The 14,199-nt window shown below is 35.0% G+C and overlaps 1 protein-coding gene across 1 annotated transcript in view; it reads right to left on the bottom strand.

Annotated features, from left to right (window-relative positions):
* LOC129233170 (polyamine-transporting ATPase 13A3-like) overlaps positions 1-10,512 on the bottom strand; it is a gene marked incomplete at its 3' end in the record, with an annotated part of 47,313 nt that extends 36,801 nt beyond the window's left edge. The window contains 3 exon segments of the mRNA XM_054867238.1: positions 2,061-2,200; positions 5,970-6,137; positions 10,474-10,512. Of these exon segments, the coding sequence (XP_054723213.1) occupies positions 2,061-2,200; positions 5,970-6,137; positions 10,474-10,512 (347 nt within the window).
* Between the last annotated feature and the right edge of the window lie 3,687 nt (positions 10,513-14,199).

Raw genomic sequence — 14,199 nt, 5'->3', positions numbered from 1 at the left:
AATAGTTTTTATCGCCACCTGTCTGGTAATATTTTGACTATGTAGTTAACACATGTTACTGTCTGACCATCGATTACACGGAAAGGCTAATATCCGGTTTATAGGCGGAAATGGACGTATCTATTAGTTTATAGGGATGTTAGTTGGTTTGTTTCAGATGTGCACTTTTGCCTCTCTATTATTTAGCCTTAGTTTCGTAAAAATGAAAATTTGCTCACAGCAGCATTTTTTAAATGAAAGAAATACTGAAGGTATATTCGATTCATATTCTCCCGGCAAAAATTAATTGATTTATTTATTCAGAACAAAGTTTTGAGCTTACCATTTTGCTTTTACGTTCCTGAACGAAATGAAAGTGTTTTATTTTCTTTTTGTTGTTTCCATGGTAACTATTTTTGTTTCCCCTTATTTTATTTTTGAGAATGCAATAAATGAATAAGGCACTAGTGACATTATAAAACGCGTGCATCAAAATCCCATCGTTATTTTTCCTTCTTCCCTGCTTGATTCATTCAGATGGAATCGTCTTTACTTGGCAGATTGCCGAATTACATACAATCCGTGGTCAAACAATATCTACTCCAGTCAGGAAGAAGTTACCTCTGAACATTAAAGCATATGATAATGCAAGCAATTTTCAAAAGTTGATACTCATATTGCAATATTATATTATTAAGTAAAAAATTATTTATCGTTACAAAATGAGAAATTTCTTTTTATTAACATTTTAAATATAAAGTGAAGCATACTACTATTCGGGTACTCTATTTGGTTTGATATTCAGCTTATTTTTATTTTAAATATTTTGTATAGTTAGTCATGAGCATGCGGGGCAAAGTGAAATAGTTCATTTCGTTTCCTTGTTCAATCATTTATAAAATCACTTATGCATACATTTATTAATTCAGTCATTGAGATTCCTTTATTTAATAATTTACTTGTATATTTATTCAATGTTTCACTCATTTTCATATTTATTCACTCTTTTTGCTCGCACTATTGCATTTATTTTTTCTCATATATTAATTTTTTAAAATTGTATTTATTTATGGTTTCATCATTTATTCATTTTTTTATTTACATGTTCATTTACTTAGTTAAACTTCTAACAATCGATTAGAGAATAATTCATTGGGAAAATATTTTATTTTTCCCTTTGCCCCATGAAAAAATAAATAAATAAATAAATAAAACTTTTCTACTTTTTTTTTGAAGGTACATGTTTACTGTCAAAAATAATCTTTACTAATAATAAAGCTGAAAGTCTCTCTGTCCGGAGGATGTCTGGATGTCTGGATGTCTGTAGGATGTCTGTGACGCGCATAGCGCCTAGACCGTTCTGCCGATTTCCATGAAATTTGGCACAAAGTTAGTATGTAGCATGGGGGTGTGCACCTCGAAGCGATTTTTCGAAAATTCGATGTGGTTCTTTTTCTATTCCAATTTCAAGAAAAAAAATATCATAAGATGGACGAGTAAATTTCGAAATTATCATAAACGTGGAACCGTAACATGGGCACAAGCCAATTGGCGAGATACGAAATTATCATAACGTGGAACCGTAACATGGGTACAAGCCAACTGGCGAGAAAATTCACCATACATTATTTGTAAATATGCAGGCGAACCAAAAGACCTTTTGATTTTTCTATTGCGGGCAAAGCCGTGCGGGTATCACTAGTAAATAATATTTCACTGCAAGTTTTGTCATAAAATACATTGTTCTTTCTTTACAAACTGAAATTTTCAAAACAAATTTCCATTTTTTTTCGTTTTGAAAAAAGTAAGTTATATAAACTACTATATCACTTTGCCCCACATTCCCCTCTATGCTACCCTTCTTAAATTACTTATTTATAACGATTTGATTCTTTATTACAAGGCATTATACAAATGTTCATTAAAACACTTGATTAATTAATGGAAATTATTAGGATGGATTTAAAAAAAATTCGAAGTATTATTTTCGGGAGAAGGACCTACATGCGTTGATTTGTTTCTAACTTACAAAAACACATTTCAAAGTAGTATTTAATATCATACTAAAATACACCACTTACCCAATTTTTACAAATTTCGCTTGCTGTGGATCCCAGATGTATTTGATTCTTTTGTTGTGAAAGTACGTGTGTTGTTTCGATGGTAGTGATGCTTCCACTGGTCTAAAAACGCGCTCAACAAATTGTTGGTTATAAGAATCCTGAAATAGAAAAGTCATGTGACTACGTAGGGATGAAACATTTAACAAGCAACATTCAAGTGAAATTTTGATATTATAAAGAGTGTTCCAAAATGTATGCAGAATTTAACATACATAGAATTTTTATGCAGTTAACATTAGCAACTAAGAAAAAAACTGTGGAACTACTTCTTTCTTTTTCGTCAATTAAATAATTGATGTTTTTTAATGTCTCAAAAGAACAGGGAGGGTGATCCAAAGCGGGTAGGTCGCACAACGCGAGTAGGTCACACAAAGCCGGTAGGCATTCGTACGCCGCCGCATGGTGTGCAAATTGCGATGCATGCGTAGTTTACCCTAACATCCCCGAGTTTCAATCAGTCCCAGCGAAGCAGCGGTGAAGCGGCATGGCGTAACCAGGCTTAAAATAAGAAAAATGATATATATCTAAAAAAAACTGAAGGTATGTAAGTTGTGATTGGTCGAAGACCAGTTTATTTTATTTTTTTGACTGTCAATGGTATTACGTTATTCTGACACTATCCATCTACAAACCACGGTAGTCATTTTGTTTGCTTCTTTTTTTAATTTAAGGTTATAATTACTGAAATGAGAAAAACGTGCCTTCGCGGCAAGGACAAGCAAAGCGAATACGTGTTTGCAGTTACCTGAAAATTTTCAATTTAATGTTCAACATTTTCTTGAACAAAATGTGGTATTCCACTTTTCACCGTTTCCTTTAATAATAATACTATATTTGAATCAAATCTATTCTGGCAGAATTGGGAAGGCTACACTAAACCTAATCACATCATTACGACGCTGCCAAGCAAGTTTGTACGACAAACAAGGGTGGATACAAGGGAGGGGCGATGGGGGCGGTCACCCCCTCCTCGAGCGAGTTCCAAAACTTTCTTCAGGTATATTTTCGATATTAAAGTTCAAAAAAACGACAATTTTAAATAACTTTCGAAGGTTTTGGAGAAAGGGAGCTCCTTCCCGCAAATCTTCCGGTATTGAAGTCTTGAAAACGCCATCGCAGACTATCTGTTATTACTGTGGAGATAGAAAGCGGAACTCTCTACAGGATTTTTTTCGAAATTGAAGTTCCAAAACCTCAATTTTAGACGATCTTAGACGATATCAGAGAACGTTCAAGGGCTTCCTTTGGATATTTTTCGAAAGAAACACAACTGTAAGACACCTTTGATTACGTAAAGGTAAACTATGGGTTCAGTACACTCTTTTTCTGACAGATTTTCTGGATCCGCCCTCGACAACGAAGCCAACTCACAATAGATGACAAAAATGCAAAAAACGAAAAATGAAAAAATTAGTTTTACCTGCTTACGGCAGAATTGCTATTGTTATTATTTTTTTTAAACTTGAATATTTTAGTCTTCGTAAATTATTTATCCAAAGCACCTTTTCGCATCAAGTCTTAGAAAGAGCATTGCTAATGAAATATTTTCGAATACCATTAAAAGAAATTCATCTTTAAAATTTCGAAGAAACTGTCATATATAATATAAAATTATTATTCTTAGCATAGATCTCTTTTTCTAGAAATCAAGTTGAATTTCTGTATGAGTTAAAACAAACTACTTAGTGTAAAAGAAAATCAAACAACGTCAATGGCACAAATTTTCAAGAAACTCCATGCACTGAGGTTATAAGAAAACCCTACGCTCACTTCTTTTGCCCTGGAAAATGGATTCCTTATAACCCCAAAACACGTGTATGCAGCATCTTGAAAATGTGGGTCTATTTATTATGTTTTATTTTCTTTCACTTTCCTAGCTCAAAGGTATTTATTCAATCCTCACATAAATAATAGCCGATGATCGTGTTTCAACACTGAAACTCGCGCCACGGCATGAAAATTTGATAATATAATTTGGTAATGTTTAACATGCAGGGAAAAGGCTTTACTGTGACAAGGTTGAACTCGATCCGGCAGATAACTGTTTTACTGGTAAGACGTTGTTGATGGTCTAAAAGAAATATTCAACTTTCCCCCCGATAGTTGTGCAAAGCCTTTGCATTTATTTATTGTTTTTCTTATTACCGATTGGCAACGAACTGTAAGAACTTTTTCAGCATTGCAAGCCATGTGTTTCGTCATTCAACCCCTTTTTTATGTGAAATGTAGCTGTGACTTTTGTTTTTATGCTGATAGTGCTAATAGTCTGCTGACTTAAGATAAAATAAAATAGTTACATAAAGTTATACAGTCCACGCTTATTCCTTTGCGGGACATCGAAATTACAACTGTGTCATTTCAGGGAATGAAGAAACGATAAAATGGTCAACAATCAGCGCTACCTACTGGAGTTCAGGGTTAATCCACTGGAGTTAGGGTAACAATTTCAACTATCAAAATATCACCGAACAGACAATGGCTTCGCTCAAATGCAAAAGCAACTTTCACCCGTCATACCTTGACGGCAGGGTTGGGTTTTGGACTGTCTAAAACTGTCCAAAAATGTTCGAAACTGTCTTAAACTGTCCAAAACTATGCTAAAGGGGTGTAATCTAATCAATTTATTTTAATGCAATTTTCGTAATGCATAAATATAGATATTAATGAGGTTTAATTAATGAGTATTTGATAATATTTTTCTCGAAATGTTCATTTAAAAAATATTTTACTTAAAAAAAATGCCAGTAACTAGTACATAAAAACTTCCTTATGTTCCAGTTGGTAGAGTTTGAAAAGAAATACACAATACTACCAAGACAACTAATTTCAGTTCCATTTATAACTCAAAGGAATGTTATTAAATGTGCAATAAATATTGAGGTGAAAAAAAAAGCTTAATTTTTTTTATGGTTTTTGCAAATAATTTTTACATGTTTTAATGAAAATTATTTTTTTAATCATAGATTAAAGAACAAGAAATTGATGATTAAACACTTAATTATAAAACTCTTGTGCTATTCCTTTTTTAGCTCCTATTTTTAATATAATACATTCTGTAACTACAAAAATTTGTAATTTATTACATTTAAATCATTTACTGAACTATATTTTGAACACTTTCTTTTGCACACATGCATAAATGTCGAAAAATTTGGTTAATGAAAAAAAAAACTCCTTCATACAAATTAATATTTTTAATGAAGAATTTAATTTCTACGTAACTAGATTAAAATCAGCTGCATAAATAAGTTATATACTATATATATATATATATATATATATATATATATATATATATATATATATTTATACTTGAATATTCACATTGAATAAATGTATTAAATATTCCAAAAAATAGTTCTGGACACTTTCGGACACAAGGGTTTTAAACAGGATGGTAAAAACCTTGCCGATCTTGCTTTCATTTGTACACATGCATAAACATAGGGAAATTTGGTTACTATTACCAAAAAAAATAATAAATAAAAAATAAAATAGACTCATGCATACAAATTGAAATTGTAATCAAGAATTCAACTTCTATGTAACTAGATTAAAATCAGCTGCACAAATAAGTTGAATGTTCTTATTTAATAAATGTTCAATCTAAAGCATTACTTTAATACATTTTATTCTGTTTTTAATGTTCTTTCACAAAATACAATTTTTCTAAAAACATAGTTTTGGATACTTTTGGACAGTTTTGGACACAAGGGTTTCGGACAGGATGGAAAAAACAGATTTTTACCGTGGCTTTTACCGTAGTGTCCAAAACCTTGCCAACCCTGCTTGACGGATGATTTTCTGGTTTTTAAATAAGTAAAAAAAAAATCTGTTTGTTCGGCACACAGAAAATACTTTCCTTACCACTAATAGTACTTTTTCTGCCTCTTCCAGAGGGCATCTTTTGTGTGTGCAGCACATCAGGATTCTCCGCCTCCAAGACATTGCAACCAAGAGGAGACCACCAGAAAGCAGGACGCCGATCCATGTTAGGACGAGTTTTGGAAAAGACCGCCGATAGCCTTTGATTGTCTGGAAAAAAAAAAGAATATTGTAATAAACCTTAACAAAACCATTTGGCTTTTTATAGTGGATATAATCTAGTACTCTATCCGCCCCCCCCCCCCTCTGTGGGCTCAAGGGCTCCCCAATGGGAGGTCACGGGTGGTCACGGTGACCCTCCAAAAATTTCCTTTTTCGGTAAATTTTGTCTCAGGGGCCGTTCAATTATTACGTAAGGGTCCCGAGGGGGAGGGGGATCTGGAAAAATCTCTACATACCCTTACTTGGGGGGGGGGGGGTCAAACCCATTCTTTCGTAATATTTTCCAAGTCGATATTTTATATCAGAAGTCGCGCGGTCAAATGGTTTGGCAGGGGTCATATTTCATTTACGTCTGGAAGGTAAGTTGGAGACGTTTTTTATTTGTTTTACAAAGAATTAATAGTGTAAAATATAATATAAGAATCGCACTTTGTATGGCATGTTTTATGTTTAACTACTGGTACCCGCACGGCTTTGCCGGTAATAGAAAATTAAAAGGTCTTTTGGTTCGCCTGTATATTTACAAATAATGTATGGTGAATTTTCTCACCAATTGGCTTGTGCCCATGTTACGGTTCCACGTTATGATAATTTCGTAATTTACTCGTCCATCTTATGATAATTTTTCTCCTAAAATTGGAATAGAAAAAGAACCACATCGAATTTTCGAAAAAATCGCTTCGAGGTGCACACCCTCATGCTACAAACTAACTTTGTGCTAAATTACATGAAAATCGGCAGAACGGTCTACGCGCTATGCGCGTCACAGAGATCCTGACAGACAGACAGAAATCCGGACAGAGAGAGATCCTGACAGTCAGACAGAAATCCGGACAGAGAGAGATCCTGACAGACAGACAGAGATCCGGACAGAGAGAGATCCTGACAGAAAGAGAGAGAGAGAGAGAGAGAGAGAGAGATCCGGACAGAGAGACTTTCAGCTTTATTATTAATAAAGATTAGTATCGCATCTTATACCAAAAAAAAAATGTCGAAAAAACATTCAGTCTAGATTTCAACTTTTTAGTAAATATTTCTTTGCACAAAAAGGTTTTATAAAATAATATTGAATTTAATAACGATTCCAGTGATGTAAGATTCCTTATTTTATTATTTTGAAAAACGAAATGGAATCTTACGCAAGAATAGGGGGAGGGGTTTGAAAAATCTTATGTACCCTTACATATGGGAGGAGGTAAAAAATTTCCAAAATCATCCTTGCGTAATTAATGAATGGCACCTGGCGATTCATCAAAATTTGGAGCTCTATTCGGTGATATTATCATCATTCGGCGACGTTTGGTGTTATATTCGGCAAAATTTTGAGTTCCACTCCGAACGATTTGGAATTTCATTCTGCAAAATAATCATCATTCGGCGAAAGTTGGAATTCCATTCGGAAAAATTGAGAGTTTCCGCCTTCCCAAAAATTAAAGTTTAGGGCATCCCCGTGTAAGCTGTTGAATGAAAAATTAAAAGAAACAATAAGTTAAAGTTGCGTGAAAACTTTGGCAAATAGATAATTTCATCTTTTTTCATCGTAGCAGGCGCCGCAACTTTGAAAATATTATTTTCGTCCTGCACCAAACGTTATACTATCGAATCATGGTGTTACAATGCAAAAATGTTAGAAATCATCATTTACCTTCAACCTGATAATGAACGCGAAATATTTTCTTACTTAACTTGTTAAGAATATATTTTAAAGTTGGCAGGCAAAGATACATTTATAAAGGGTGTCCCAAAATTAACGCAAGATTTGAATTTGCCACAATTTTTGCTGTAAATTGTTGGCAGCCACGGAAAAAGAACGATTTGACAGCTGGGAGTTTAGGGTTAGTAAAAATGGAGTGTTATGCTATTATACAGCCAGCGAAACAATTCAATGACTGCATAAGGAATTTCCTGTTCGTGTACTCTCTCGTTTCGGTGATACGAATTGTACCCTAGATCGTGTGATTTTACATCATTAGACTTCTTCCTATGGGGTTATTTGAAGTCAAACGTCTATGTCAGCAATCCCACAACCACCCGCGCATTACCTAATTGCGATATCGAGCGCAAATAACAGTAAACTGCTTGACCCGCCCAAACTTTCATTATTTTTCAAATAATTGTTCGATAATGAAAACGCATTATAGAATCGAAAACGCTCCATTTGTAATAACCCTAGACCCTCAGCTGCCAAATTGTTCTTTTTTCAAGATTGCCCACAATTTATTGCAAAAATGGCGGCAAATTCAAATCTTGCGTTAATTTTGGGACACCCTTTACTTTTATTGATCCAATTTAAAACAGATATGTAAAGTTCTCAATCTATGTTTTTAACTGATCAAGACAAAACCAGATCGAGGACGATAATCTAGTTACCAATATTAAACTAGATGAACAATATTTTATATTTTTAATTGCTCACGGAGGAAAACATTTTTTTTAAACTGATCAATAATAAATAAGATGGAGGACAACACTCTATTTTAAATGAGCAATATTAAATTAGATGGAGGATAACACTTTATATTTTAATTGATCAAAAATAAATTAGATGAATGACAACACTCGATATTTTCCATCAATCAATATTAAATTAGAAGAAGACATCACTTTATATTTTTAACTGATTAATAATAAGTTAGATAGAAAGCACTCTATATTTTTAATGGATCAATATTAAATTAGACGGAAGACAACACTATGTATTTTTAACTGATTAATTTTAAATTGGATGGAGGATAACATTCTATATTTTTAACTGATCAATATTGAATTAGATGGAAGATAACACTCTATATTTTTAACTGATCAATATTGAATTAGATGGAAGATAACACTTTATATTTTTAACTGATCAATATTAAATTAGATGTCGGAGAACACTCTATAAGTTTAATCAATCAATATTAAATGGGATGGAAAACAACAATTTTATATTTTTAATTTATTGATAAATTACACTGGTATGCAAAAATTAAGGACGAGACGATTTTTTCAATATAACTTTGTACAAAAGCTTTCCAAATCAACACATTTAATACCGTAAGATCCCCAATACGTAAGGATATGTGTAATGTAAGCAACACTTACTAAAAGAGAAATCAGAGGGATAAAAAGAAGCTTTATTGAAAAAGTAGCATGGAGCACAATGCGACTGAAGGCCGAAACATCCCTGTGATGGGGGTCCAGCAAGAAACATCCGGTCTTTAGTAGGGGATATGATCTCCCCCGACTGCTAGGCAGGTTTCACAGCGTCTGCCCATGCTGAGAATGAGGGTGTCAATGAGTTATTGAGGCATTGCTGCCCATTCGTCTTGCAGCGCCAATCGAAGCTCCCGAATCGTTACTGGTGGTAAGGTACGAGCTGCCAAGCGTCTGCCTAGAAAATCCCATAAATGCTCGATGGGATTGAGATCCGGAGATCGAGCCAGCCAATCCATACGTTCAATATCCGCACTCTCTAAGAGCTGTTCGGCAGCTACTGTGCGATGACATGGTGCATTGTCGTCCATGAAAAGGAACTGCGGACCCATAGCGCCTCTAAAAAGACGCACATATGGAAGAAGAATCTCGTTACAATAACGGGTCCCGTTGACTGAACATGCGTCGAAGATGTGAAGGTCTGTACGACTACCAAGCATGATGCCTCCCCAAACGAGAACACCGCAACCTCCATACCTGTCCCTTTCAATGATGTTCGAGGGATGATTGCGGGCTTCCCCGCTCTCTCCAGATGAGCATGCGATGAGAATCGCTACTCAGACTGAATCTGCTCCCATCTGTAAAGAGTACTCGTCCCCATTCATTGTCTCCCCAATTCCGGTGTTCCCGGCACCACACAGAACGCCTTCTCCGATGGGCAGGCGTTAGAGGTACACACCGTATAGGGCGTCGTGCAAACAGACCACCACCGTGCAGTCTTCTGGCCACGGTAAAACGCGATATCGGTCGTCCAGTCGCCTGTGTCGTGTGTCTAGCGATTTCTCCCGCTGTCTGCCGCCTGTTTCTTCTGGCCTGTAAGACAATATACCGGTCATCTGCGGGTGTGGTTCCTCGTGGACGACCACTACTGAACCCCCGGATAGCTGTTCCTGTAGTTTGAAATTGTCTCCAAAGTCGTGAAACGATGCTGTGAGCAATTCCGAACTCTGCAGCCACACTTGTCACACTGCGGCCTTCCTCCAACTTCCCAATGATTCGACCTCGGGTAAAAGCATCCAGATGTCGTCTAACAGATTGATTATTCGCCATTTCTCGCTGAGGCAGCTACTCTTTGTTATTTTAACTGCTTTACGGCGTGCAATCTCTTTGCCAGAAATACTGATCTTACACCGACAACATGCTTCATACTACTCATACACTCCTCCATTACGTCTGCCTGCATATCTGCACATGTGCTACCGTACATCACCTTACTTAATCTCCTGATTGGTCTTTCTGTCCGCTCTGCCTCTTCGTTCAGCTGATATGCTAATTTTTCGACTTCGTCCTTAATTTTTGCACACCAGTGTAGATTTGCAACACTCTATATTTTAAATTAATTAATATTAAATAAGACGGAGGACAACACTCTATATCAGGGGTTCTCAAACTGGGTGCCGTACGAAGAGGCGAGGAGTGCCGCGAATTGTCCACTGCGCCATTGGAATTTTTAGGTGGGAGCGGTTGTTTTAAGGGGTATTTTCTCCTCTTTTTGATGGGGCTCCCCAATTGGTGAGGGGAGGGGGGGGTCTTCGTAGTAATAGGGAATTGGTGCGCCCTTGCTCTTGGAGGTATGACTAACCCTGAATTTGATTACAAAGTAAAGTTGATAGTTGGCCTTGGTTAGCCTTTTTAGCACCTCCATGTCCTTATGATATGACACCGTTTTATCGGGTGGAGGTTATGATCATGTGCTGCATATGCTGCACATATATGAACGAATTGCGCTCATGAGGGACAAAAAAAATAAATAAATAAAATAAAATAAAATAAGGAACTATCAACTGCCCCGAATATGACGACTGATTGTAATTCTTTCCATGGAAGTAAACATGGAATTTTCGGTAGTGATTTTGAGGTTATCAAATAACGTGGTTCAAATTAAAGACTCTTTCACTTCGTTTTGTTTGATAGTACGTTCTGGTGCTTTTGTCTTCCACTTTGCGTGAAGTAATCTTTGTCCGGAGTCCTCATTATTAGGACCCATGTTCTTACAAAGGCTAAATCGCTTTTTTTTTGCTAAACCTGCTGAGAAACACAATGGAAGCTTAAATTTCCATTTGGTTTCGAGTTTTTCTTAGTACTTGTAATTATAAGTCATATGATGATATTCAAGGTGAAATATTTTCAGTTTTGAACCTTAAGGTAGTTCGATTTGTCGAACTTGCGCATTTACCTCAAATAATTAATATGGACTAGGGTGCCGCAAGAAAATTCTAATTGTTCAAAGGGTGCACCGAGTAGAAAACGTTTGAGAACCCCTGCTCTAAATTTTAAATTGATTAATATTAAATAAGATGGAGGACAACACTCTATGTTTTTTATTCATCAATACAAAATTAGATGGAGAAGATAGCAATGAGTAAAACAAAAGAATTTGCTAAACCGTCAAGAGCAAATAAGAACACAAGATACAAATAAAAATATCGAACCACCGCAGAATTAAAATAACTCGATGAAAGCAAATCATACTAAAAGCAATTCCCGTAATTTCAATTGAGCTGCCTTGATTGAACTAAATTGAACCTTTCCATATATTTCATTTCCAATGCTTTTCCACTCTAAGACCAGACTAGATTCAATCTAACACAATACATATCTTCATTTATTTTAAGTAGGCAAATCTCCATGAATAGCGCCGAATGTTGCCTCTGCAATGATCCATAAAACAATCGAAACCATATCGGTGTTACGATTTTTCCCGCCCAATTTATGGCTTGAAGCCAAAGTTCCGAAAGACGATCTCTCTCTGACTGTGGTCACGTGGTAGCCCAACACCCCTTTTCAGCCTATTATTTTTGTTCTTTAAAGAAAATAAGCATGCACCTTTCGGAATGATGTTAATGATCCACAAAGGCTTCTTTTGATGTTGCAGTTGAAAGGAATCCCTTTTCCGCATATCAATTCTGGGTCATGGTTGCCGGATGAAAATAAATAAAAACCGCCAAATCACTTTGCTAAATTTGGCGAAAAAAGATTTTTTCGGTGTTTTGGAAATCTTTCTCTTCAACCATACTTTTAAGTAATGTTTTATTTTTTTGCAAATCTATTGGGCAATGACTTCTACATTTCTTAATTGTATTCATGCCTTTTTGTTACCTCCAGCCCATTTGCATTGTTCAGAAACTAAATGGTCAAAAGTTGTAGCAGAGCAAAAATGTCGAAATTTCAAAACAGCAAAATAAATAATTTACATTAATTACAATAATAACAATAACGCGAGCTTTCTTGCAAAGAAACTCCGTTTTGGCAGATGCTTTTGAATTTTTTCCAGCCAAGTGTGATCAAAAATAGCCAAATTGGCTAATATTAGTCAAACATGGCAACCTTGTTCTGGATAGGGAGTAAGTTGGTTATTTGGATGTCGATCAATATTGATCTATATTTAATCTAGTGTTTCAATACATTTCAATGCTGTACTATATTTAGATACTACGTGATTTAATATTCGAAGTGTTTATGAAGTTTTGCACTGATGACAAGTAAAAAGAAAAAAAAAAAAATAAAAAGCTGCTGCAGAAATGAACAAAAATTTTTTTTTTAAATCTAATTTTGATTCTTTTCTCAAAAAGTTTTCCCACAACGTTTATACAGTGGTTCCCAACCTAGAGCCCTAAAGGGCTATTTGGCTTATTAATGGGGTGATAAATTCGTGAGGGACGATGCGAGCGGGATGAGTGTTTAAAAGCAGCGGCAGCTCGTACGTTGAAAAAGTGAGGGGGCCGGATCATGGGTGCACTCGCTGCCCCCCCCCCCCCCCCGGTTTTTCAAAAAATAAAAAGAACTTTTTTTTTAAATATTTTTTAAATGTTTAAACTTTCTTAAAATAATTATTTGTGTTAAATAAATAAAATTAAATTCATTTTAAACACAGGATAAGCTACAAAATTCTTAAACTGTTAACTAAATCACGAAATATATTAACATCATGTTTATTTCTACGATTGCCAGCAGGGTGGTGCACTTTCATCCCCCCCCCCCGACTTTCAAAAATGAAATTTACGTAATCAAATAAGGAAAAACAACAGAATACATCACAAAAATTATTAATATCTCGTTTATGCCCAGTGCGCTTTCCGGCACTGCAGTACGCCTCCCTTGCAGCACCAGTAAGAGGCTGCAAGGGAGGCACTTTCACCACCTGGCTTTTCAAAACAAATAAATTTTTAAAAGCTATTTTGAATCTTTTAATAACTAATTATTTTGAATGGGTAAAATTTATTTTATTTTAAGCAAGACCAAATTACAAATGTGCAAAAATATTGTAATCAGAGAAACATGTAAAAATTATAAATTAATTAACTTCAATAAAGATGAAAATATATCTCAATATTCGCTTTAAAATAAATAGAATGAAAATATAGATAAACTAAATTTAAAAAAAAAAGCTAAAAATAAATAAATTAAAAAAACTAGTAAAAAAAATATTAGCGATTTTCATGCGGATGTACCCCTCTGCATATGAATCAGCCAGCGCACATGGGTCAGATTCAGAACTTTTATGCAGACAAAGAAAAAAAAAACATTGAACTCTTATTATTTTCTTCAAATTGTTGATAACTTGTTACATTTTCTTTAAACTACATGAGCAGAATTCAAAACAAGTAATAATTTCTGTGTAACGATGGAAAGACATTTTTGAATTTAAAAAAAAATCTTGTAACGATATATGCACACACGTGCATACAACACAACACACAACAGTGGCGCAACTAGAAAATAATTCTTAATGGGAGGGGGGAGGAGGCATGATAGGAAAAAATTCTCATCAATTTGATTGATTTAATTTGCTCATCAAATCACTCAATTTTGAAACTTGTCGTTTTAAAAACGCAATTTTAGACGGTGTTTGGTG

This window comes from Uloborus diversus, unplaced genomic scaffold (genome assembly GCF_026930045.1).
Source record: "Uloborus diversus isolate 005 unplaced genomic scaffold, Udiv.v.3.1 scaffold_221, whole genome shotgun sequence".
Classification (NCBI taxonomy): Eukaryota; Metazoa; Arthropoda; class Arachnida; order Araneae; family Uloboridae; genus Uloborus; species Uloborus diversus.
The sequence above is the reverse complement of the archived record's forward strand: the minus strand, read 5'-3'. Positions and strand labels throughout refer to the sequence as shown.